General features: G+C 41.9%; 4 protein-coding genes across 6 annotated transcripts; 2 read left to right on the top strand and 2 right to left on the bottom strand.

Moving 5' to 3' along the window:
- The first annotated feature begins 1,370 nt into the window (after positions 1 to 1,370).
- LOC145548713 (uncharacterized) lies at positions 1,371 to 4,616 on the top strand. Its single transcript, XM_081599635.1, has 6 exons — positions 1,371 to 1,558; positions 2,035 to 2,113; positions 2,188 to 2,268; positions 2,403 to 2,498; positions 2,583 to 2,619; positions 3,015 to 4,616. The coding sequence occupies exons 1-6, from the start codon at positions 1,544 to 1,546 to the stop codon at positions 3,163 to 3,165; spliced, it is 459 nt and encodes a 152-aa protein (XP_081455761.1). The 5' UTR covers positions 1,371 to 1,543; the 3' UTR covers positions 3,166 to 4,616.
- Positions 4,617 to 8,657: 4,041 nt separating this feature from the next.
- LOC103480859 (myelin-oligodendrocyte glycoprotein-like) lies at positions 8,658 to 14,566 on the bottom strand. 3 transcript variants are annotated; one of them, XM_017310502.2, is made up of 5 exons: positions 14,376 to 14,564; positions 10,615 to 10,977; positions 10,444 to 10,533; positions 10,247 to 10,350; positions 8,666 to 9,384 (listed from the first exon to the last, which is right to left on the bottom strand). In XM_017310502.2, exons 1-5 carry the CDS (start codon positions 14,425 to 14,427, stop codon positions 9,382 to 9,384), a joined length of 612 nt encoding a protein of 203 aa, XP_017165991.1. In that variant the 5' UTR covers positions 14,428 to 14,564; the 3' UTR covers positions 8,666 to 9,381. The 3 variants fall into 3 exon arrangements, with proteins under 3 accessions (XP_008434285.1, XP_017165991.1, XP_017165990.1); XM_017310501.2 differs by having other exon boundaries at positions 8,667 to 9,353; positions 14,376 to 14,565; XM_008436063.3 differs by having other exon boundaries at positions 8,658 to 10,350; positions 14,376 to 14,566.
- Positions 14,567 to 16,469: 1,903 nt separating this feature from the next.
- On the bottom strand, positions 16,470 to 18,804 carry LOC145548735 (tripartite motif-containing protein 16-like). Its single transcript, XM_081599665.1, has one exon. It carries the CDS (start codon positions 18,766 to 18,768, stop codon positions 17,101 to 17,103), a length of 1,668 nt encoding a protein of 555 aa, XP_081455791.1. The 5' UTR covers positions 18,769 to 18,804; the 3' UTR covers positions 16,470 to 17,100.
- A 5,349-nt stretch (positions 18,805 to 24,153) lies between these two features.
- Positions 24,154 to 25,211, top strand: LOC145548734 (ATP-binding cassette sub-family E member 1-like). The gene is made up of 3 exons (XM_081599664.1): positions 24,154 to 24,294; positions 24,380 to 24,490; positions 25,014 to 25,211. The coding sequence occupies exons 1-3, from the start codon at positions 24,169 to 24,171 to the stop codon at positions 25,158 to 25,160; spliced, it is 384 nt and encodes a 127-aa protein (XP_081455790.1). The 5' UTR covers positions 24,154 to 24,168; the 3' UTR covers positions 25,161 to 25,211.
- The last annotated feature ends 1,849 nt before the right edge of the window (positions 25,212 to 27,060 follow it).

Genomic DNA, 27,060 nt, shown 5'->3' with positions numbered 1-27,060 from the left:
CGGATTAATCTTTAGCTAAATGGATCTCTAAATCTCTTCTCTAACAAAAAGAAAAGGTTCTGGAGGAACCGCGGACCGGGTTGATCAGAGAACTAGACTTCCTGTCAACGATTAACGTTACGGATCAGAACCCGACCAGGGCCTGCATGGAGACAGATGATTGGACGTCTCAGAGGTTGGACCATGGTAGTCCAGAGGGACAGAGAGGACATGTCCAGAAAACCAGTGTTGTATAAAGCACTGAAATCTCAGAGTCAAGTAAACCTACAGGTACCTCTCAAAAATATGACTTTGGTAAAAGTCCAAGTCACCGACTGAAATGTTACTTGAGTTAAAGTCTTAAAGTATCTGAAGCTTCTTGTGCTTAAGTAGGAAAATTACTGTAAAAATGGACGAACTCAAGTAATGTAATGAAAAGTAAAAGATAAAACAAGGCAGATGCAGTTTGAATTACATTTTTTATATTTTGGTGAACTTGTCAAATACACGGGGCTGCACAGTGGTGCAGTTGGTAGAGCTGTTGCCTTGCAGCAAGAAGGTTCTGGGTTCGATTCCCGGCCTCGGTCTTTCTGCATGGAGTTTGAATGTTCTCCCTGTGCATGGTGGGTTTTCTCCAGGTACTCCGGTTTCCTCCCACAGTCCAAAAACATGACTGTCAGGTTAATTGGTCTCTCTAAATTGCCCCTAGGTGTGAGTGTGAGTGTGTGTGTGCATGGTTGTGTGTCCTGTGTGTCTCTGTGTTGCCCTGCGACAGACTGGCGACCTGTCCAGGTGACCCCGCCTCTCGCCCGGTACGCTAGCTGGAGAGGCACCAGCAACCCTCCCGACCCCACTGAGGGACAAGGATGTAAGAGGATGGATGGATGGATGTCAAATACACTTAAAATAATGTACACAACCAAGTGCAGGCAAAATTAAACCTGCTAATAGATACACCTGGTGCTTTACCTTTACCACAAGGTTAACTTAACCTGCTTTACAACTGAACCAGCTTCTGGCTGCATATGTGGTTCATGTTGTATGGGGCTCCATTTGTGTCCGACTTTGTTGCAGTCAATCAGTAGGTGGGGTCAAAACACGAGCATTTCTCTCTCGCTCGCTTTTTTGTAACGAGTAACTAAACCACACATTGAAAATGTATCGGAGTAAAAGTATGCAATTAAGTTCGGAAATATAGTGAAGTAAAAGTGAAAGTTATCAAAAATTTTCATACTCGAGGAAACTATGAAGTACTCCAAAATATACTTAAGTAAAGCAGTGAAGTGTTTTTTACTATACAACACTGCAGAAAACAAACACAACCTGGACAGGTGAGTTTCAGCAGAAACGGCCGATACAAGACACGACACACCTTACCGCCCTTATACGGCTTTTCCGGGGGCGTGGTCACGTCAGCAGGGGGCGTGGTCACGTGGCCATGGTTTATCTATGGAGCCTGGAGGCTGCCTCCTTCACTGCTGTTTCCTGGAGTCTCTCTGTCCTCCGTCTCTGATCCTCTGTCTCTCGGTTCTCTAAGCTCCGGTTCTGATTCTGAACCAACAGGATGGGCAAACTGCAGGTAAGACACAAAGCAGTACCAGCAGCTCGGAACCGGTCCAGAACCAGAACCGCTCAGTTATTAGGCTCAGTGAAGAGAGCTGCAGGTCTGCAGCCTTTAGCTGCCTGTGAGGTCCAGACTCTGGTCCAGGACCAGAGGACAGGAGGACAGGTGGACAGGTGGAGATTAGGACAGGTGGACATTAGGACAGGAGGACAGGTGAACAGGTGGAGGTCTGGACCTTAGGTTCGTTCTTTTTCTGGTCCAGTTCTGCTGATCTTACTCTTCTCCGGTGTTTATGGGTTCATGCCGAGTCAGAGAGGGCGGGGCTTCCCCAGGTATGCAGGTAGCTGCCTCCGGTTGCTAGGCAACGGAAAACTGCAGAGGCTCTAAAGGTTACAGATAAAAACACAGAGAGAGTCCGACTTTCAGGCTGGTTCTGGTTCTCACTGGTTCTAGTTCTGATCGGTTCTGATTGGTTCTGGTTCTGCTTCCAGGTTGGTGTGGTTCTGCTAATGATGTTGGACCCGAGTTCTGCTCAGTTACTGAGAATGACCTGTCAGCCATGTCAAGAAGGTAAAGCACAGATGATGATGATGATGATGATGATGATGATGATGACGACGCAGTGTTCTGGTTCTGACCCATAGGTTACTATGTGACCAGGAACTGCACGACCCGGGACGGAATCGGATACGCTACCAAATGTTCTCCCTGCACTGACTGTTCAGGTGAGACGAGCTGCTGCTGACCCATTGGTCCTGGTTCTGGTCCTGGTTCTGGTCCTGGTCCTGGTTCTGCTGCTGAACCTGCTAATGGTTCTGGTCCTGGTTCTGACTTGGTTCTGTCTCCCTGTGTCCTCCAGAGTCTCTCCAGGAGACCATGGTTCCGTGTTCTGCCTACACCGACTCTGTTTGCATGAACAGAACCACACCGGAACCAGCACTGGCCCAGACGGCGGGTAAGATCAGTGTTGTCAGGAAGGTGCTGACTGATCACCTCTGACCTCCTGTGACCTCTGACCTCCTGCTTGTCATGTCCTCAGGTTCTCCTGTCTCCCTCTGGATCGGGCTCGGTGCTGCGTAAGTATCGCTCATGTTAGCGGTTCTGAAACCGTCCGGTTCTGGTCCATTAGCAGCTCACACCCAACAGCTATCTGATCATCAAGCCTCAATCTCACAACCTGGATCAGTGGATCAGAACCAGAACTTTAGAGAAGAACTTGACACTGACCCTGGTTCTGGTTCTGCTTTGGTTCAGGATTGTTTCCACCAATCAGGTGGTTGATGGTTCAGCTCTGTTCTCTGATTGACCGGCTTGTTGCGGTGCTGATCCATCCAGATGTTCTGGATCAGAACACACCAGCTTGGTTCTGATTGGCAGCATCGATCTGGCTTCTCATTTTTGATAACTTTTGATTACTGTGGGGGTTGCCATGATGGGGTTGCCATGTTGCTAACGACTCCTCTGCCTGCAGGTGTTCAACGTTGCTTGCGGTCGTTCTCCTCCTGGTTCTGCTCGTCACCTGGACGACCTGCAGGACCAAGGGCTTCGTGAAGCTCCTCCCCCTGAACACCAGCTCACCTGAGCAGAAGGCCCCGCCCCCTCACCAGGCCGACCCAGTCTGACCAGAACGGCAAACAGCAAAGTTCCTCTCAGCTCAGACGCTGCTGCAGCTACCTGCTGTGGCCCCGCCCCCTCAGAGCCCAGGTGTGGCTGTAGATAGGGTCAGGTAGAGTTAGGACACGGTTAGGTTAGGGTTAGCCAGGTACGTGTCAGGTTAGCCAATCAGAAGTCACAACAGCTGTGACATCACTTCCTGGCGGTCAGGTGTGATTTGAGAAAAGATCAGATGTTACTCTTCTGGCTCTGACCCGGTTGGGCCCGGTCCACAACTCGGAGAGAGTTCTAGGGTCCAGACCAAACAGGAAGTGGCGACTGAAACAGGAAGTGGTCACAAACAGGAAGTGAACCTTCAGAGGACATCATCACAAGATGACATCATCACAGGATGACATCATCACTGGATAGATAGATAGATAGATAGATAGATAGATAGATAGATAGATAGATAGATAGATAGATAGATAGATAGATAGATAGATAGATAGATAGATAGATAGATAGATAGATAGATAGATAGATAGATAGATCAGGCTTGGTAGAACGTCTCCTACAGACAGACCCTGACCCATTTCCTGCCTGAACCTGGCTGGTTCTGGTTCTGGTTCCTCAGCAGCCTGAAGAACCCGAGCGAACCTCTTCCTCTCCAGGCTGGTGGTCTCTGTAGGAGGTCAAAGGTCAAACTGGGATTACCTGTTTTACATGCTGAGTCTCTATCATCAGTGTAGATGACCTTTGACCCTGTTAGCCTCAGGCTGGAGGTTCAGTTCATGTTAATCAGTAACAGCAGTTGTTCCTGATGGGGTCAAAGGTCAACATCCAGCTGTAAACACAGTTAGTTGAGCATTTAATCCTCGTAAACTTTCAACCAAACTACAGTAAAAGTAATCTGATTACTTTAGCTTGACGTTAAAGTATTCGAGAGAAAGTGAAAGACCAGGATGTGAAGCGTTTATAAACGTAAAAATAATAAGTTCATAGAGCAGCAGACGCTGTGGAGCCTACATTTCCCATGATGCACCTGCAGCATCAGGCTGAGGAGGAACTAGAGAAAGACAGACCCTGACCCATTTCCTGCTGGTGAGCTGTAACCATGGTAACGCCAGTCAGCTGTCACAGGCTGGACGTTTGGATGGCGATGGCGCTGATGGTCAGGGTTTGCTGGGTTTACTGGGTTTACTGGTTCTGTTCTGGAACCCACTTATATTTATTATGTGTTTCTGCTTGTATTTTACTGTTTTATTTAATATTTAATTATTTTTATTTATTGTGAAAAAACATTTGAATGAACTGAAGAACTGAGAAACTGAAGCCACGCCCACTCTGTCCTGGATCTGCTCTCTGATTGGCTCAACGTGTCACATGACCAGAACCATCCAGCAGAACCGATTTCATTTCTAAGACTGTAGTAATTATTTTTATTGTTGATAAAACTGAAACTACCTGAATGTTTCTGATCAATAAAAACATTAAAAGTTTAATTTTTCCTTGTTTTCTTTATCAAATCAAGTAAATTAAAGTTTCATCAAAATAGTCTGAAGTATTCAGACAGAAATTTATCCTGGTTTTCTGTTTTAAACTATTATAAATCTAAAATAATCTAACCAAATCAAGGTGTCGGAGTGGCCTAGTCAAAGTCTAATGCTGCAGCCTGAAAGAGTCACAAAAACTCTGATGGAGTTGACAAAAAGCCAAACTACCTCAATTTAGATGATGTTATTCTGAAGGAGGCCATATTGTAGCTCATCAGGTCCATGAAATCTTTACATTTTACCAAAATGAAGCTTTTATTTCACAAAACTTCATCAAAGTTTTGTAAATTATCAGTTATGGTGTTGACACATCATGGTTGTGACAAACAACTTAGGAATAAAAAGAGGAAAAAACTAAAGAATAACATAAGCTAACCAGAGCTAACTAGCCCTGTTAGCAAAGGAAGAGACAGGAAGTGGTCATGGGGTCCTCAGAAGTTCTGGTCCCCCCCAATAATGCCTGATTTTTTTAACCTTCTTGCCTTTACCTTTTTTAATTACCTTTAATTGTTTTAAACTATTTTTAAACTTTTATAATATGTTGAGTTCTGCTCCGGGACAAGAGATTTTACAGACACCATCCACCTGCTACAAGGTTTAAAATAAAAATATATTCAGCAAATACCAGAAAACCATACATTGTTGTGCTCACATGACCCAGGTTAGCTTAGTCAGATATTTGAAAAAATTATATTTTGTGTATATTTTATTCAAATGTTGTGTTTTATCCTTAGGACCCGTTTTGTCCCTTTTCTCAAGAATCGCTGATAAACTAATTTATTTATCATAACTCAAATTGTTGGGATGTGAAAACTTTTCCACAGGCCTGAACAGAAAAAAACTGCAAAAACATTTTCAGTCAGAAATTATAGGAACCAAAATAAATCTTAAATGTTAGAGAGAGAGGAGCTCCACGCCCAGAACCAGCTGGAGTTCCTCAAGGCTCCATCCTGGGACTCCTCCAGCTAACAGCATGTAGCTAACAGCAGCATGTAGCTAACAGGATGTAGCTAACAACATGTAGCTAACAGCAGCATGCAGCTAACAGGATGTAGCTAACAACATGTAGCTAGCAGCAGCATGCAGCTAACAGCATGTAGCTAACAACATGTAGCTAACAGCAGCATGCAGCTAACAGGATGTAGCTAACAACATGTAGCTAACAGCATGTAGCTAGCAGAATGTAACTAGCAGCATGTAGCTAGCAGCATGTAGCTAACAACATGTAGCTAACAGCAGCATGCAGCTAACAGCATGTAGCTAACAACATGTAGCTAACAGCAGCATGCAGCTAACAGGATGTAGCTAACAACATGTAGCTCACAACATGTAGCTAGCAGAATGTAGCTAGCAGCATGTAGCTAACAGCATGTAACTAACAACATGTAGCTAGCAGAATGTAGCTAGCAGCATGTAGCTAACAGCATTTAGCTAGCAGAATGTAGCTAGGAGAATGTGTCTAGCAGCATGTAGCTAACAGCATGTAGCTAACAGCTTGTAGCAGGTTCTGGTTCCAGAACCAGAAGCGTGCTGGATGCAGAACCGGAACCAAACATGTAGAAGCAGCATTCAGCTTCTATTCACCACGGATCTGGAACAAACACCGAGCTCCTTTAATCCAGACAAACCCACCTGGTTTTGACCCAGAATAACCGGATCATCATAAAATCTGGTCTGGATTTCAACCCGTCTCTGCTTCTGTCTGCAGCGAAACATTTTGTTGGTGGTTTGAACTTTGCCTCTCCTGGTTTTCATGTGAGGCTCTTTGAGCAGCTGATAAACTGCCTCACTGAGGGACAATCAGCCCAGAACAACGATACACAGTGTTAATCTGAGTTAATCTGAGTTAATCTGAGTTAACTTGCTGATTTATTGTCCCTCATTCCGGTTGTCCAGTCGGTCTCCAGACTCACAACAGATCCAGAAACAACAGCAACCTGCAGCAGAAGGGGGCGGGGCCAGGCACACCTTACCAGGTTACCATGGAGACAAACAGGAAGCAACACAAGCCGTTGCCGTGGTGACAGTGTTGTTTTCACTGACTGATCAATGTCTAAACAAAAACCGGAGACCCGGTTCTGTTCTGACCCGATACCAGCTCTGGTTTCAGCGGGCAGCGCCTCACCTGCTGCTCCAGTCCTGGTCTGGTTCCTGGACTCTGGACCAGAACCGACTGAATGGACAGGAGGACGGCCTCTGGTGGACTCTGCTGCAGGGGGACATGTCTGGGTCTGGTTCTGATCAGGTTCTACAGTCCACTGCAGGAGGTCCTTCCTGTCGTCTCTATCAAACTCTTTAATTTACAACATTTAATTTCAGTTTGGGTTCAATAAATTATTGTCCAAAAATGTTCTTTTTGATTGGCCCGAAACCTGGGAGTAGTGATGACCTCTGACCTGAACCTTCAGAGCCACATTAAGACAGTCACAAAGTCGGCCTTCTATCACCTGAAGAACATCTCTAGGATTAGAGGACTGATGTCTCAGCGAGATCTAGAGAAACTCATCCATGTGTTCATCTTTAGCCGCATTGATTACTGCAACAGCGTCTTCACAGGTCTGACTAACAAATCAATCAAACAGCTGCAGCTGATCCAGAAGCTGCTGCTGCTGTTCTCACTAAAACCAGGAAGATAGAGACATAACACCAGTTTTAAAGTCCCTACACTGGCTCCCTGTAGCTCAGAGAATAGACTTTAAAATACTGATGTTAGTTTATAAATCACTGAACGGTTTAGCACCACAATACCTTAAAGATCTGTTATTACTGTACCAACCGTCTAGACCCCTCAGATCTTCTGGTTCTGGTTCTGCTCTGCATCCCCAGAACCAGAACCAAACGAGGAGAAGCAGCATTCAGTTTCTATGCACCACAAATTTGAAACAAACTTCCAGAAAACTGTAAAACAGCTGAAACACTGAGAGCCTTTAAGTCTCAACTTAAAACCCACCTGGTTTGAGCTGCTTATTTTTTATGTTTTTATCTTTACTGTTAATTTCTTTTTCTCACTGTTTCCTTTTTAATACTTTCTTAAAATCTCTTTCTCTTCCTCATTGTTTATTCTATGTCACATGATGTTTTTATTTTTATTTTAATTATGTGAAGCACTTTGAAATGCCTTGCTGCTGAAAAGTGCCATACAAATAAAATTTGATTGATTGATTGATTGATTGGACCTGATCAGAACCGACGGGCTGATTCTGTCCTCACTCCGGTTCCTCGAAGAGAAACAAATGAAGCAAAACCAGCTTTGATGCTTCAAGAAAGGTAATAATAATAATAAATTATGGAATAAACAAAACTAATTATTTTATGTTTAATTGCTTTATTAATTCTGATAATTAACAGAAATGCGTGTAGATTAGTTTACTGCATCAATAACGGAAAAACACGATACTAATTTTTAAAACCTGCTTCAAGGTTCTTGATCTTAAAATGTGACGTTAATCTGCCAGATTACTGAATATTAACGTTACGTTATCTACGTGCTGTTAACCTTTGTTAAACAATGCCATCTAGCGGCCAAACCTGGTAGTTATCAAAAAGCAGCCGCCACACGGCGCTTCCTCAGCCCTGCTTGTTGTTTTCCTGCCCGCTAAAGCATCATCTGTGTTATAAAGTAGAATTAACCACATACAGGAATAGTTAGACACCTTGAATGTAGAGAAATTATGTGTTTTTATGTCGTAGTAAACTCGGCCTGTTGTCAGTAAATTCTGTTATCTACGAGTCTGTGGAGTTTCTGAATTTATTCTGTTCAGCTGTTTGGATAGTTGGTATCATCTGGCTGGCGAGGCCGAGATACAAATGTAGTTAAATCTGTAAAACAAGTCGAGTTAAATGCAGGCTGGATTACTGAGGATGAGCCGAGTCAGTTCTCCATCAGAACTGGGTCAGCTGAGGTTCTGCTGGGTCCAGTTTAACTCACAGAACCAAATAGTGAAGATCAAAGCTAAAAACAACAAAACATAAATCACTGAAATATTTTATTTTATTAACATCAGCATCAAATAGTTAAATAAATAAAAATCCTGGGATAATACAGATTTTTTCTGACTTAAAATCTCAGAAATTGAACATTTATTATCAAGTTGAAGCAGTAAAACATTCAAAGAGGTCGGAAATATAAAGTCGGCTGCTGACATTGAATAAAAACGGCGTTTGGTTTTTATTTTCAGTGTGAGGCGTGGCTCTGATGCCGGTCATATCTGAGGCGCTGCAGCTTCAGCCGCTGCTCCATTCACTTATTTTATCAGATTTAACACTGAAAATGTTTTCAAACCCTGAACTTTCACACAGAGAAACACAAACAGGTTCAGGTTTCTAAACAAAACCCGATGTTACATTAAAAAACGTATTTATTCCCTTTAATAACTTCAGTTATTCCTTTCATTAAAGATTTTATTCACAGTAATAATAAACGACTTAAACTCCCAGGTCTTTAAATCTACTTGCTGCTTTTTCTGTGTCTTTTAACAATACAATGAACATCAGATGATTGGAGAACCTGATCCTGTCCCGTCAAATGAGGCTCCAGATGAAGCCGCGGTGATGATGAGGTCGACCTGCTGACCTCTACAGGAAGGAAGTTCCTGCCATCAGCATCAACACATGGCCGACTTGTGACCGAGTGACCAACCTGGTGATCAGCAGGCTGTTGACTGTGCAAGACAGGAAGTACTGAGGCCTTTACTTGTGAAATAATAAAAGGAGTTAACATTAAAATAAAACATTTCTCATAAACTCTGCAGCTAAAATATGAGGCTCCATTAAAGGAAAACAGGATTTCTAAGAGTTGACATTTTATTGCCAAGAGGATCGTAAATAATCAACCAAAGGCAAAAGTTTTGTCTTTTACAGTTTCCTGATCTGATGTTTGGTGCTTAAAGCTGCAGAATGTAACTTTTAACATGAATATTTATATATTTTTTACATATTTGTTAAAAGTGTCACCATGTCATGAAAGTACGAGACAGATAATCTGTGAAAAGATCGGCCTCCTCCTCCCTGAGCTTCTATTGCTGTCTGAAGAAATGCACCAGAAACAACCAATCAGATCAGGAGGCGGGTCTTAACGCTGTCAGTCAATCTTATGTACTCGCTGCTAAATGTGCTAATGGCGGAGAAACGACTTCCTGTTACAGAAAAACCGTTTATCCACCGTCAGCGGTGGCCATGCTAACTAGCATTAGCATGCACTACGAGCTATGTATGTATTTCTACAGTGTGGCAGATAGCAAGAAGGGTGATTGACAGCGCTAAGACCCGCCTCCTAACAATGATTGGTTGTTTCTAGTTAGCACTGGGAGCTTTTTTCTTTTTCTTTTTTTACAGATTACGTCTCATAGCACATAGTGACAGTTTTAAAAATATGTAAAATATTTTAATAAAAGTTACAGACTGCAGATTTAATAGGAGGAAGTCTGTGTGGTAAAAAGATAAAGTGTCTACATTTGATACTTAAAGTGACGACGTGTCCACGGATCACATTACAAGTGATTATAAAAGGAGTTTGTAAGTTTCACTGAGAAAATAAACAAGAAATTTGACTCACTTTCTGTATTTGTTGCCATTTTCTAATGACGCAAACGGAAACTAGACCCAGACAAATGATGAAGAAGGAAAAAACAACTAGGCAAAGATGGAATCTGACCCAACCTGAAACAGGAACAGAAACAAGTCCAAATTAGTTAACAGTGAACATTCAGGTAAACAAGTGATTCTGAAAGGTTCTGGTTCCCACAGACTCACCGCTCCTGCTGGTTTCCTCCTGTGGCGTCGGAATGATGAAGTTTCTGCCAGGAACCGTTTCTGTCGTCGTCGTTGAAACAAAGTTTGGATCTGAAACAGCAACAATAAGGACTGATGAGAAAAAGTCCAACAGATCCGGATCAGAACCTGCAGTTTGGACCCGTTCCTCACCAACGACAAGCAGAAGTTCTGCTTCTATCCCGAGGCGAGGGATGAAGCATCGGAACCTGCCCTGGTCCTGCAGGCTGACGTTCCTGATGGTCAGAGACACGTCTCCTCGCCTCAGGCCGTCCTGGGACAGAGACGTCCTCTGGATGTACGTGTCCATCATCATGTCTCGGTCCGTCTTCCTGAAGCGGTACACGAACACGTACTCCACACGCTTCTGAGGGCCGGACGGCCTCAGGTCCGGTCGGGACCACTCCACCGTCTTCCCCACGGCGTTCCACTCAGGATCCATCCGACACGGCAGGATGACGTCATCTCCAGGAGCAGCTACGATTGGCTGAGAGGAACCAATCAGATGGAGGCCACCTGGAGACGCAGAGAAGATTTTAAAACATTTCTGATCACGAAACTAAAGTAAAACCTGAAACTTCTCAGTGTTTGGGTGACAAATTTCCCCAAGAGTGGAAATCCCCACAGACAGAAACACAATCCACCTGTGGAGGTTTGGGTTTCCACCAGGTTTCCTCCAGGAAGTTTGTATCATGAGCAGCTGTTTGGGAAACTTGCCAGAATGTCACATTTATCATTTCACCCAAACAAAAGTGGAGAAAATAAAACATTACTGTGTGGTTTCTGACGGCCATCAGGAATGTCAGGAATCATTAAGCTGTATTTGCTCTCACCTGAATCAACAACTGATGATTTTAATTATTTTATCATTTAAATCAGGAGGTTGATTTTAACTATTTTATCCATCCATTTCCCCACTTTGTCCCCCACTAAGGGGACAAAGTGGGGATCTTTGTCCCTTAGTGGGTCAGGAGGTGCTGCTGCCTCTCCAGCTAACGTTTCGGGCGAGAGGTGGGGTCACCCTGGACAGGTCGCCAGTCTGTCGCAGGGCAACACAGAGACACACAACCATGACCACACACTCACACCTAGGGACAATTTAGAGAGGCCAGTTAACCTGACGGTCATGTTTTTGGACTGTGGGAGGAAACCGGAGTACCCGGAGAAAACCCACCATGCACAGGGAGAACATGGAGACTCCATGCAGAAAGACAGAGGCTGGAAATCGAACCCAGAACCTTCTTGCTGCAAAGTAACAGCTCTACCAACTGCGCCACTGTGCATGTGCAGCCTAACTACTTTGTCATTTAAATCAGTGGTCCCCAACCCCCGCTCCGTGGACCGGTACCGGTCCGTGGACCAATATTTCTGGGCCGCACAAGAAATCATTTAATATTTCCGTTTTGTGTATTATTTGAATCTGGAGGATTTTTTCTTTTGAAAATCCTTTAACCGGATTCTCTCTGTTACTTGCGCACCAACACTGAGGCCACAAGCAGCAAAATGAGTAAGAAACAGATCAGATGTCTTTGGAAAGTTTCTTTGCGAAGGGGAAAAGGAGACAGGAGAATGGATTTATCCCGGACCGGTAGGTGAGTCCCACATTACAAGCCGCTCTGCGTAACATGAGGCGACCGGCTGCTAATGAGGCAATGAAGCTTCAAGCTGCTTCGCCACAGACCAAGCAGGCTGTGGATATAAGCAACACTTCGGGTGTTATTGTCTCCCATCACTCCCAGATCGGACCGTCTCATTGCAGAGAAACAAGCTCAGTGCTCCCGTTAGTCAGCATCGTGAGTTAAAATTTTCACAAAAGTAAAATGTTCGCTTTTGTGGCACATCTGTATCTTATTTTGAAGGGATATATAAACGTTCCCATAGCGACCAGAGTCGAAGCGTTTGGGCTGCGGTAGAGAGGAGATGAGTAGAGCTTGTGAGTCTTAAGTTTGGTTTAGACGGAAAGATTTAAGAATGTCGGCCAATTCTCCAAACCTCTGTGACCACAGAGCTGATAAAAGTCCAACAGGTTCGATCGGTTCGTGTGTCCAAGGCAGGAGCAACACGAACCGATTCCAGTCACGAACATCCCGATTCCAGAGGATAATCCAGTAAAACCCCCAACATAGCGGGAATTTGGAATAACCAAACACGGATGACGATGTAGAAGCAATAGTGATAGTTTGTGGAGTCATTTTAAGAGATAAAAGATGTAACAAAAAGAAAAGGCGGTGGATAAAAGGCAACGGGAGCAGCTGCTCTATTTGCTGCGCTATGATTTGGAGGTGAAAATGTTTTTTCATAGTTAACATTTTTAACTGAATAAACATAATAATGACATTTAGACTTAATAATAAACATTTCCACATATGATTCTAAGCTAGGTTGGTGGAATCAACATTCACACTGTTTGGTTACCTAGCAACCCACTCACTCTTTGGTTACCTAGCAACCTAACTCTGAACCTACTTAGTATTTCTTTTTATTTTTTGCATTTATTACCCATAACCCTTTTCTCAATTTAATAAAATATACAGTATCACTTACTGACCTGGTAGTTATCAGAAATTTGTAATTAAAACCATGTGTTAATGTTTATGTGCCTGTTAAATACACTGTGCTAAAGATCCAACAAATAAATTATATTATAAACAAAATAATTGCAAACTGACTCTAATAAAGCAAGAAAATCTATGGATAATAATAATAATAATAGTAATGATAACGGTAAAGATCAGGTAGTGTTTGGTGGACAGCTCTCTCTTCACCCGAGTGTCCAAGACCGTTAGCCGCAGATCAGATTGTCCAGGAGCCAAGAGGACATGCAGACACCCTGATGCCTGAACATGGTGTTCGTTATATGAGCATTTCATGATGCAAACACAAGTTCATTGCTTCCAAAGAATGAGGATGAATTTCCCGTCCAGATAATCAATGAGTCACTAGAGTTAAATTCCTCCTCAGTGAATCCACGGAGACCACAGTCCTGTCCAAACGGCTGAATAACTTCTCCATGACTCGGTCCAACAGCCCTGAATGTGATAATAGATCTTGTGTTGTTAGAACAGTGAGGTTAAAATATGACTGTTTCCTTTTGGTTTCTGTAAATAACACATCATCCTATCAGCTCCACTTAGGGGCTCAGGAGACGATTTCAGGAGGATTTGATTTGCTTCTGATTCCTGATTCAGTCTTTGATATGGTGAGATCAGATTGATCAGCAGCAAATTTGTCATCAGATTATCTGTAATTTATACGATACTGGTAATTTCCGAACATATATTTTTTATGTTGAGTCATAAATCACATGTCACTCAAACACAAAACGTGAGGACATCATGCAAGACATTTAAAAAACATGTTTTTGTGGTCAAACTCATCATCAGTCACAGTAAAAACATCAACAACTTCAACAAAGAAAGAAAGAAAAACAAACAAACACTAAATGTCTCAGCGGTTTTCCCCAAAGCTTTGTTGCTCTGTAAAGTACCTAACAGCATCATCATAGTACAAGTGAAACTGCTGAAATCAAATTAAAATGTTAAAATGTTGAACAATGAAACAAATATTAATATTTAACATGAGACAGGATTTTATTCTAATTTAAATCACCGTTTGGAACCAAACTTAAAGCTCTATAGAAATGTGAGACTTACACTAGTGAAATATGACATCAGCTTTTAATGGAAACTGCTGATTTACTGCTGGATAAAACTGTAAAATCCTATTAATGTGAAAAACACAAGAGTTATTAAACTATAAAAACATATAATTCAGCTACACTTAAAAACTATTTTCTAAACTCAGTCTTCTGAACTTGACGTTTATCACCGCAGAAACAGTTATTATTATTATTATTATTATTATTATTATTATTGTTGTTGTTGAGCTCAGACTGAGCAGCAGCAGAAACTCACCGTGAACCAGAGTCCAGCACAGACAGAAGGTAAAAATCCACGAAGAAAACATCAGCGAACAGGAAGATGTCCAGACGAGACTGGATCATCTCACAGCGTGAGTCAGGAAGAAAACTAAAGCTGGAGTTACTCATCCTCACACGTGCAGCACGGAAATTACGTCACCTTGTAAGCTTCTTCTTCTTCTTTTATTTTTTATTTTTATTTTTTTTGACACTCCGCCATGCAGGGGCACGCTTTGAGTTTTATTTATTTTATTTTTTTCTTCTTCTTCTTGTTCTTCTTCTTCTTCTGCTCCTCCTCCTCCTCCTCCTCTTCTTCTTCCTTTCATGAATAAAAGAACTGTTGATATTAAAAGCTATTTTGGTGAATCATTTCTCCATGATATCTGTTCATTTGGAATTCAGAGGCAAAAACCAACAATAATTGCAGATTTAAATGCGTTTTAAATTTACCTAAATCACCTGATTTACCTTTCAACATATCTTAACAATACCACCTTATTAATTTAAGTTGTAATCATAATAACTTCATATCTAATTTATGTAATTTGTTCAGTGAAAAATGGTTAAAGGAAGTGTAACAGGTGGCGCCACCACCTGGTCGGGGTCTGGGGGCCAAGTGTCAGTTTCCTGGGTGAGACCAGGTGTATTTTGGCCCCACGCCGCCTATTGTTTGCTGGATGTGGTAGATTTGGAGGAAAACTGTTTTAAACTGATCCCTTTTATAACACAGTGACTGTTAATACAGTGTTTTTATACAGGATCACTGTTAGTGACTGTTATCCAGGCTTGTGGCTGTGAATTTGTCTTTTTAATCAGATTGGATTGTATGTTTTTTATATTGTTTTTCATTTGGTAGGGCTGCACCAGATCCTCCAAGTTGACTGCAGGTTTGCAGTGGTTTTAATGTTTTAGCTTGATGTAATTAATAAGCATTTAGTAATTTTTTTATTTTTGTTTTTGCAGTTCTATCACTGCTTCCTGTACAGTTTGATTTTTCTTTCTTTTGTGTTAGTCTGCCCAGCTTTTGATTGATTGTCTCCCCTTATCTGAGGGCAGGCGAACGATTTTCCATTTATTTTGTGTTTGTTTGTCCCTTTTCTTATCTTTGGGTCACTTCCCTGAAATGTCACTGTTAATTTTAAATACCTGAGATAAATACCTTAAATACCTTTTAAATACCCGAGTTTGGAGTGCATGTAATGATTCTGCAGTGAACCGAGTTCAGTTTGCAGTGATCATTTGTAGTGGCTTACGCAGGTTTGTCCGCCTGAAGTGGTGGTTGAATGAAGTTAACGGGAAATCACCTTATATAACAAATTAACTTATCGCTCCTCGGCTTGACGGAGTACAGAAGGTAAATGTGAAATTCTTTAATCTTGATTTTTGGATCTAAATTATTTACTTCTACTTGAGATTAAAAATAGCTCATTTATCTGGCAACAGGGTTTTGTTTTTAGTACTTCACTAGATTGCTTGCTGGTAGTTAAAAAAGGAGGTTAATTATGTAATCCAGCTGTAAAGTTGGATTATTTTACTAATAAATTCTCAGTCATTCCTTGCCGTGTCTGAATTCGTTGATTCATGAGAGACTGAGTTTGGCCCACGACTCCAGAGATGCTAGAATTTCTGCCCCGATTCAACTAAAGAACTTTAAATAAATAAAATTATATAAGCTAAACATAGTTATGAATTCTGGTTCTCAACATTTTCGATGTCATATCAAAATGCAGTGTGAAATAGTTTCTTCCTCTGCAGTACCTCGAAGTGGACACTAGGTGTCACGCTTCATCTGTCACATGATTCAGAGATGTGCGTCATGGATCACGTGCTGTAAACTTGTCCAGACATGCGTCGATGAACTTGGACACATAAACACATCTCTGAATCATCTGTCGGACTTAAACCGTGTTGGAAGATTTTAGATTTGACTTTCAGAGCCAGAAATCAGATTTGAACAGTTTGATCTGTTCAAATCTGATTGTATTTCATTTGTATATTCTTGAATCTTGTAGATGTTTACATTGATATGTAAAGAGTAGCAATGCACTGATCCGTTGTATAGAAATAAAACTCACATTTTTCCCTCTGATCAGTTATTGACAGGTTTATGCTGAAATGAATGGACTGGTCACCGTAAAGAGATTATAGAAAAGCGGAAAATCTACCAGGAAATGCCTGATGCGATCTGAAATGACATGTAGAGGGTTAAAGTCGACATTAAAATAAATCAGAGCATTTTGTCTGCATTTACAAACGGAAAAAATAAGAAAAACAGTAAATCAATATCATGATTATGATGCTTTCAACTATCCACACTTAGCAGTTTGTTACATATTCAGACTAAAAGCTTAACAGTAAGAAGTGCAGGGAGATTCTGGAGGTACAAAAACAATTAACTGAAAGCAGAGGAAAAAAACTAATGCCGCAGATATAACATTACTAGTTAATTTGTTTTAAAAATAATCAGAAACTCGAGCAGATTCTGGTGACATCTTGTGAAACAGAAATGACAAATGTGATAATGATCAATTGTAAATTTTAAAAATGTATCAGGTTTTACAAGAAAATTAAGAAATTATATTCTCACCGTATCAAACATTAAAACAACAAAGATGACAGAGTAGCTCCACTAAGACAGCTGATCTCTCAGCAACAATGATGGAGACAAATGGGACTAAAATAAACACATTTTAACCAACTGGACCTCAGATCACTGCTGACTATTTCAGTTTAATGAACTCAGCAGAGGAGGCACCAGAACAGGAAAGTGAGAAGTAAAGACCAACTCCAGCATGTAGCAGCTGAGTGAATCTGGTCTGGACTCTGTGGATCAGAGTCATGGTTTCAGAGACGCTGTAGAAACACAGAATACCTGCTCTGTGGTCCAGATACACTCCTAGTCTGGAGGAAACTGGACCTGATACTGGAGTTTCAGTGTTGTTGTGATAAAATGTGTAACTGTCTGTGTAACCATATAAAGACCAAGATTTGTCATTGAATCCAAAAGCTTCTGTTCTGTTGATGTTCTGGTATGAAACGGCTACATAAACTCCTCCGCTCCAGTTCACCTCCCAGTAATAACGTCCAGTCAGTCTCTCTCTACTCAGGACCTGATAAACACCAGTGAATCTGTCTGGATGATCTGGATAATCTTGTTGCTGGTTCATTAATGCTACTTTTCTGTTCTGCTCAGATAACAACAGATTCATGTTTGCCGTGTTTGGATCCAGAGTGATGTCTTGTGAATATTTTAAGAATCCCTTTCTGGTCTTTGGTTCTGGTTTTGACAGTAAATAATCCACTTTAGTTATTGCCAGTTTGATGTTTCTCAATCTGTCTCTCAGGACTTTCTGTAGTTTGTCTCTGAGCTCTGACACAGCTGCTGTCACATCCACAAAGTATATCAGAGGACGGATCTTGACCCTGGATGAGTGTTTAGACTTACTCGGTGCTGGCAGTGAGGGGTAGTTGAGGAGAAACTGGGTGTGATCCTCTGTGTGTGAGAGCTGCTCCAGCTCAGCGTCTTTCCTCTTCAGCTCACTGATCTCCTGCTCCAGCTTCTCCTGAACATCTTTGACTCGACTCACTTCAGTTTCCTGCTGGGATCTGATCTGCTGCTTCACCTCAGAGCTTCTTTCCTGGAGGAGACGGATCAGCTCAGTGAAGATCTCCTCACTGTCCTCCACTGCTTTATCAGCAGAGACATTGATGGCCTCCACCTCCTGTTGAAGCAGCTTCACATCTTTCTCTTGGTCCTGGATTCTCTGATGGATTTGTTGTCGACTCTCCTGGAGCTTATTCTGTTTCTCAGTCCATTCTGTTGAAGCTGGGACTGTTTCATGGCCTTTATGTTCTTTCATTAAGCAGAGATTGCAAATACACTGCTGATCAGTACGACAGAAGATCTTCATCACCTCACCATGACGAGAGCAGATGTTCTCCTCAAGGTTCTTGGAGGGATTCACCAGTTTGTGTTTCTTCAGTCCAGGGACTACAAAGTGAGGTTGGAGGTGATTTTTGCAATAAGAAACCAAACAAACCAGACAGGACTTGACAGCTTTCATCTTCCTCCCAGTGCAGACATCACAGGCCACATCTTCAGGTCCAGCATAGCAGTGATCATCTGGAGCAGCTTGGAGTCCAGTCTTCTTCAGATCCTCCACTAAAGAAGCTAACATGACGTTTTTCTCCAGGACCGGCCTCGGTTTGAACTCTCTCCTGCACTGAGAGCAGCTGTGGATTCTCATCTGATTTTCTCCATCCCAGTAGCATTTAATGCAGTTCTTACAGTAGCTGTGTCCACAGGGAATCGTCACCGGATCCTTCAGTAGATCCAGACAAATTGAACAAGAAAAGTTACTTTGGTCTAGAACTATTCTCTGCTCCATTTCAGCTCTCAGTAACAATGACTCTGACCTAAACGTGTTGCTACAGTGAATGAGGCTTGAGGCTTGAACACATATCTCCGTTGGGAGTATTGGAGTATGGCAAGCCATTTTAACATACATTTGGTTTTGTCTGACTATCCGTGACTACGTTCTAGATATCTAAAAATGCTTTTTGACTCTCTTGAATACTAATTAGTTAGGGTTAGTTTTAACATAAATTATATTATTATAAATTATAAAGCCGTTTTATAAATTATAAAGCCGTTTTATCATACATTCGGTTTTACCGCCCTTACATTCCAGATATCTCAAATTGTTTTGTGACTAGACGTTTTAGCGATTTAAGATATCTCTAATTATATTTCGACTAGACAAAATAACTATTTGAGATATCTCTAATTACATTCTGACTAGTCGAGATGACGTCAGATTTACCATTGACTTGTATGGAGACTTCAATTCAAGATATCTAAAATGAATTACTGACTATCTGAAATACACATTTCAGATATCTACAATTAAATTATGACTAGTCATGAAGTAAATTCAAGATATCTCGATTTTAGTTTTGACTAGTCATGATTCTAATTAAAGATATTTCTAATGACTCCATAATTCAAGATATCTTAAATGTATTTTTGGATAGGAGAAATATAGTTTTGACTAGTGAAAACTAAATTACCTTAAAAGCAAATAATGACTAGACAAAACTAAGTTAAAGATATCTTGAATTGTAATTTTGACTAGTCAAAATGTGATTGAATATATCTTCAAGTGTTATTCTTACTAGTCAGAACATAAACACAGATATCTTTAATTATCATTCCGGTTAGTCCAAATGTAGTTTTGTCTAGTCAAAATTTATTCTTAGATATTTGGAATGTAATTACGGATAGTCAGACGAAACAGAATTTATGTTAAATCGGCTTGCCATAGCCCTAAGGAAAAGCTGTGAGGAATGTCTTCCACTCTCTTCCACTTTCTCAAGTTTCTATGTGAAGAATCACTGAGGGTTGCAACAGAAAACGGATTACTTATAACATTTTTAGAGCAGAGAAGAGATTTAAGCTTTTACCTGTTTATGGTTATTTTGGGAATTGTGACGGCTGAAGTAATGTTACTCTTTTAATTTTATCCAAATGCGTAAAAAATGAGGGTTGAACTTGATGAATTAAGACTGATGAATATGAGATTTAGTCAATAAAATGTCACATAATAAAATATTTCATGCTCACCTCATTGGCAGCAGTCGTTGGTTTTCTAAATATAGTATATATTTATGTATAATAGTAGGAGACTTGTTAGAAATCCATTGTAACAAAACATTCTTTCAAACACATAAAATGAGGACATTATACAACTTGCTCTTGTTTTGGATTTGTTTATTTGGTAGACCAAGGAGAAGAGACACTGGATTGAGATCAATATTAGTTTTGATAATTTTCCTCATCTCAGCCAGAATAGATTCCCAGTAGATCTGAAAGACAGTGTGTGAGGCTGCCTTCATGTGTTTTACATTTAGGACACAGTGAACAGGGCCCTGGTTTGGGGCCAAGGGGGCTCTATGCAGTCATTTATGTTGCAACGCCCAGGAACGATTACAAATGGAAATTTTTATGACAGAGTTCCAAATACTTCTCCACATTTCATCAGTGACCTCGGTATTCAGCTCTCCTCCCCAGGACCGGGCCAGAGTGGACAAGCTTATGACGTTTCAGTGTCTTGTAGCACAAACTAAGTGACACTTTATGAGTTCTGAAAAACAGTTTTTCAATGCCCGAAACCTCAGTGTCCCTGAGTAGAGCTGTTTCTTTTTTTAACAAAGAAGAAACAGAAGAGGGTATTTTTCCCTGCTCCAAAGGCTTCCACAGCTTGATTAAAAGACATGAAGACCCCTCCTTAAAAAGGCAACCCAGAGAGGAAATACCCTTAACCACCCATTCCCCAAAACATCCATCCATCCATCCATTTTCTTGCACCCTTTTTCCCTCAGTGGGGTCGGGAGGGTTGCTGGTGCCCATCTCCAGCCAACGTTTCGGGCGAGAGGCGGGGTCACCCTGGACAGGTCGCCAGTCTGTCACAGGGCAACACAGAGACACACAGGACACACAACCATGCACACACACACTCACACCTAGGGGCAATTTGGAGAGGCCAATTAACCTGACAGTCATGTTTTTGGACTGTGGGAGGAAACCGGAGTACCCGGAGAAAACCCACGCACGCACAGGGAGAACATGCAAACTCCATGCAGAAAGACCCCAGGCCGGGAATCGAACCCAGAACCTTCTTGCTGCAAGGCAACAGCTCTACCAACTGCGCCACTGTGCAGCCCTTCCCCAAAACATGCATCTAACATACCTGGAAGAAAGTTTGGGTTGTAAATGGGGATGTTTTCATGGTTCTTCCCTCCATGTGGTTGGAGTAGAAAGTATATTCCTTTCCAGCAGGATGGAGTTTTCTCCATACATCCGCCTCCTCAAAAAGATCAAAAAACCTGTTTTGATTTCCCTGAAATGGGAAGAGGGCTAATGGGGAGCAGTGGTGGGAAGTAACGAAGTACAACTACCTCGTTACTGTACTTAAGTGCAATTTTCGTGTATCTGTACTTTACTTAAGTAGATTTAATAATGGATACTTTCTACTTTTACTCCACTACATTTTACAGTAAGTATCTGTACTTTATACTTCACTACATTTCTATACAGCGTTTCGTTACTCGTTACATCCAAGACGCATTTCGGTTTTTTGATTTGCTCGTTAGTTTGAAAGTATCCAATGGCGAGAGCGGAATCAGTCCACTCAACCAATCCAAAGCAAGGAAATAACCATTAGGCCCTCCCTCAAGAAGAGCAACGCAGGACCTGCGGAATCATTAACTCCCAGAATGGAGTCCAAGGATAGTCATCCTCCAGAAGACCTGCCCCACCCATGGCCTTATTTAAAAGATTTCTTTGAAATAATCGGGTCGAAAAACGATTCCTGGAGATTTCAATGCCGCCTTTGTCTTCCCCGAAAGCATGAAATTCTAGCTTTCAAAAATTCACCATCAAATTTGAAAAAACATATCGAGGTAAGTTAAGTTGCTAAACGCTATCTGGTGTTAAATTAATTTATGTTAGTGAAGTTTTATGTAATCTCATCAAGCTTTTTGTTGAACTCGACTGCAGTAAATAAATAAATACGACATATTGTTATAAGCTAGCATGAACTTGCAAGTAACAGTGATTACTGCGGTCGTGATCACGTCTCCCGCCATGAATGTTACATATAAGTTAATGCTAAACTCCTTCACGTCCTGGTTATTGAATAAATGTTAGCGCCATTAAAATAATCTCCATGTAACAGTTACAGTCATATTCAATAAATTGGAATATGGGTTCCAATGAAACTCAATTGTCGCAAGTCCGGCGACATTGGCGGACATTCCCGCCCACAGAGTCAGCCGTAACCCCCTGACCTGGAAGGTGTTTTTACCTTAGACCAGTGGTTCTTAACCTTTTTTCAGGTACCGAACCCTCCAGTTTCATATGCGCATTCATTGAACCCTTCTGTAGTGATAAATAAAATATGATTCCCCCCCAAATTCAAGACATTGGGGTGACCCAACTAGAGTCCAGTTGGGTCACCCCAAAATCACTAAGTCTTCTTAAAGGTAGAGTCTCTGAGATCAGTTCTTCAAAATATAGTCAGTGTTTTCAGCAAAGTTGATCTGATTGTCCAGGAACGACCCAAGGTATTTAAAATTTGTCACAGTTTCAACAGGTTGGCCATCGAGGGAAACTGGAACCACTTTAAGGTCTTTAGGTCATTTAATTAGCTCTACATTCTTAAGAGAAAGAAAAACCAATAATAAATAATAAAGACCTTGTGGTATTCTGATTTAGTAATGTAATTTTATTAGCTGTGTTACCACCCCCACGCCACTAGAGGCAGTAGCAGGACCGAAAAGATGCGACTAAGGAGCAGATTTAGAAGTTCACTGAAAGCTACAGAATGTGGTAAAAACTGTGAGCTTTGCTGACGTAATTAAAGACACAAGTTCAAATCCCTGCTGAGTGGAGCTCCTTCAATCAGGGCTCCTCCGCAGCTCTGATTGGCTCAGCAATGTAACGTGATCCTCTGATTGGCTAAGCAATGTAACGTGATCTTCTGCAGCAAGTGATGGCAAAGCGGGGCGTCATCACGACTTTACACAAGTGTGTCTTTACCTCCGTGGTAGAGGCTCCGCCGAACCCCTGAGACCGACTCACCGAACCCCTGGGGTTCAATCGAACCCAGGTTAAGAACCACTGCCTTAGAATGGCCAACTCTCTGTTGTTGCTATATCAATTTGATACAGTTAGAGGCTTCCGCACTTCCCATATCTGTGCTTTCTGGCCGACCCACAGTCCGGTAACCTGGTGCTGTCTGTCTGTCTGCAGGCACAGGGAAGACGACCTTCATCAGGATGTTGGCTGGAGGACTCAAACCTGACGGAGGAGGTGAGTTTCCCTCCTCATCACTGAGAAATGACCTCTACCGACTCGTGTTTGACCTTCCGGCGTCTTTCAGGCGAAGTTCCCATCCTGAACGTCAGCTACAAGCCTCAGACCATCAGCCCCAAGTTCAAGGTGAAGCATTCTGCAGCTGAAAATGGAAACTGGGACGAGTTAATTGGCCTCTCCAAATTGGCCCTAGTTGTGTGTGTGTGTGTAGGCTGCACAGTGGCACAGTTGCCCTGCAGCAAGAAGGTTCTGGGTTCGATTCACGGCCATAGTCTTTCTGCATGTTCTCCCTGTGCATGGTGGGTTTTCTCCGGGTACTCCGGTTTCCTCCCAGTCCAAAAACATGACTATCAGGTTAATTGGCTTCTCCAAATTGTCCCTAGCTGTGAGTGTGTGTGCATGGTTGTTTGTCTCTGTGTTGCCAGACTGGCGACCTGTCCAGGGTGACTCTGCCTCTCGCCCAAACGTTAGCTGGAGATCGGCACCAGCAACCCTCCTGACCCACTAAGGGACGAAGGGTGTTAGAAAATGGATGGATGGATGGATAACCAAAATTTATTGATGGTTTTAAGTAGTTGAGGGATTGAGGACTTCAGATTAGACAACATTAAAATATTGTCATCTGCAAATATTCCAATTTTAGATTCAATACTTTTTATTCTGACACCCTGTATGTTTTGATTGTTCCTTATGGCAAAAGCCAATGGTTCAATTGCCAGAATAAAGAGGGGGGGTGAGAAGGGACACGCTTGTCGTGTTCCCCTAGCTAGATTAAATGAATCAGATATAATATTATTCGTTAAAACTGAGGCTCTGGGTTTATTATAACTTATTTTAATCCAGGTTATGAAATAACTACCCAAGCCAAATTGAGATAAAACATCGTATAGATAATTATGTTCCACTCTATCGAATGCTTTTTCTGCATCAAGTAAAAGTAAAGCTGTATCGGGATGTTCATATAGTAGTCCGACTTTCAGGCGAAGTTCCCATCCTGAACGTCAGCTACAAGCCTCAGACCATCAGCCCCAAGTTCAAGGTGAAGCATTCTGCAGCTGAAAATGGAAACTGGGACGAGTTTGTTGTCTTTAAACAGGCTAAATGTTGCACGTTTGTGGCTGCAGGGCAGCGTCAGAGCTCTGCTGCACGAGAAAATCAGAGACGCTTACACGCACCCGCAGTTCATCACCGACGTCATGAAGCCGCTGCAGATCGAGAGCATCATCGACCAGGACGTAAGAACCGCAGATGAAACGCCACACCGTCAGCGAACGTAACGAATGGTTCATCTTTCTCTAGTTGTTATGGAGAAATTCAGCTGCAAAGAGGAGGAGCCATTTTGAATAATTGTCATTTAAATATAGAAAACTGGGCTGAATAATGCAAACGTTTGAGTTTTTAAAATTCGGACCAGGCTACAATAGATTACAAGGTGAAATTATCAACAGGTCGTACAAAAACAGACATGCTAGCACTAGCTTAGCGCTAAAACAAACAGGAACAACAATCTGAGTCAAAAAGCTGCTTGTTAAGGCATTACTACTTTAGATCACGTCTTTTCAGAATAGTATAGATTTATTTCAATATGATCAACAAGTGATATAAAAACAGACATGCTAGCATCATTAGCTTAGCGCTAAAACAAACAGGAACAAGAAGCTGCTTGTCTCACTGCTCCGGTCCTCAGAACCTAAAATAAACGTTACATCTTAAAGTAACTCTTTACCCTTCCTCCTCCTCCTCCTCCTCGCTCTCCAGGTGCAAAACCTATCTGGTAGTGAGCTGCAGAGAGTCGCCCTCACGCTGTGTTTGGGCAAACCGGCCGACGTTTACCTGATCGACGAGCCGTCTGCCTACCTGGACTCTGAGCAGAGGCTGATGGCCGCCAGGGTCATCAAGAGGTGAAGCTCTAACTGGTTCACGTTTCTGTCAGAAACTGGGTTTAAACACACATTTAGTTTATTATATAATACAGTGGTTCTGAGGTACCAAACCCACCAGATTCATATGCGCTGAACCCTTCTTTAGTGATAAATAAAATATGATTTTTATCCCCCAAATTCAAGACATAGGGGTGACTAACTAGTCTCTAATTGGGTCACCCCAAGATCACTAAGTCTTCTTAAAAGGAAGAGTCTTTGAGAACGGTTCTTCAAAATATAGTCAGTGTTTTCAGCAAAGTTGATCTGACTGTCCAGGAACAACCCAAAGTATTTAACATTTGCCAGTTTCAACAGGCCATCGAGAGATGCTAACATGTAAAATTATTAAACCAAAAGTATGTCTTTGTAGCTCTTGTCCAAGCAGGCACAATTTCTTGTCGCAATTTACAACAACAGCAGCAGCAGCAAATGTTTGTAAGTTACATTTAATTTGACTTTTAAGATATTTTTAAGTCAAGTATGATTCAGAATTTTAAACCTGATAGAATGATGAAAAATCCTTCTTAATGGTTTAAATATATCATTGTCAATCCAAACTTAATATTTAAAGATTAAAATCCCTGTTTTAATCCCAAGCCTCCTGAAATATACCGTTCTGAAGTCCGTCATGGCGTCTCGAGTGATTCAGTGATGCAGTTGCAAAGGGTTAATAGTTTGAGTCATGCAGAACTGATTTGACCGTTTCCATAGCAACCATCAGAAGCAAGACATTCCCCCAGAACTACAGTGAGCTCATTGTCTATGACCTCATCATCTATGACATAGATCAAAGAACATCTGAGGTTATGAATGCTTGGGTCTCAGAACAGGAGCTTATATCCAAGCATCTCTTCGGCCCACAGCTTTGTGTTTATTAGTGATTTTAGGAATGGCACAGATTGTAGCCACTGTGTTTTTCCCAGTAACGTTTGGTGCTGGATATTTGATCACGACCGGAGTTAGGAAGATCTTTAATAAGATTCTTCCTAGCGTGACGTTTGATATTAGCAGTCACAGGGACGATTCCATCGAGTACGACGAGTTCGATGCGTACCTCTTCAACCCTTCCCCGACTGCCAAACAAACTTCCCCGGCTGGGGAAGTTTGCAGAGCAGAGGTTGTTGGACCTAAATCCTCAACCTCTGCTGTGACAGAAGCAACGTTGGAAGGCCGGTCCCAAGACAGGGCAGTCGTAGGGGAAACGTCCTCGGCTGAGGACGTTTGTCCTAGAAAGAGACCGGACTATGAGACGTTAACTTCTGTGTTGGCCAAAAGGGGGAAGGATGAAGATATTTATGGCGCTCGAACTCTAACCACATCGAAATACGCCGCATGCCCAACGTGTGAGGACAGAGCTAAGTACAACCCACACCTTTTAGATAGAGAAGATTGCTGTTCAGTTTCTTGACTCAGTAACTTGAGCAAGATTTAGTCCACCAGATTTAAATTTGACCTTAAATTTAGTCCCTTGTTAAATTTGAGGTGGACTGATTTAAAATAGGGTTTAGCTTCGGGGCTGCACAGTGGCACAGTTAGTAGAACTGTTGCCTTGCAGAAAGAAGGTTCTGGGTTCGATTCACGGCCACAGTCTTTCTGCATGTTCTCCCTGTGCATGGTGGGTTTTCTCCGGGTACTCCGGTTTCCTCCCAGTCTAAAAACATGACTATCAGGTTAATTGGCCTCTCCAAATTGTCCCTAGTTGTGTGTGTGTAGGCTGCACAGTGGCACAGTTGCCCTGCAGCAAGAAGGTTGTGGGTTTGATTCACGGCTCCGGTGTTTCTCCATGTTCTCCCTGTGCATGCGTGTGTTTCCTATGGGTACTCTGGTTTCCTCCCAGTCCAAAAACATGACTGTCCGGTTAATTGGCCTCTCCAAATTGTCCC

Source organism: Poecilia reticulata, chromosome 18 (genome assembly GCF_904066995.2).
Source record: "Poecilia reticulata chromosome 18, P_reticulata-male-v2, whole genome shotgun sequence".
In the NCBI taxonomy this organism is placed as follows: domain Eukaryota; kingdom Metazoa; phylum Chordata; class Actinopteri; order Cyprinodontiformes; family Poeciliidae; genus Poecilia; species Poecilia reticulata.
The sequence above is the reverse complement of the archived record's forward strand: the minus strand, read 5'-3'. Positions and strand labels throughout refer to the sequence as shown.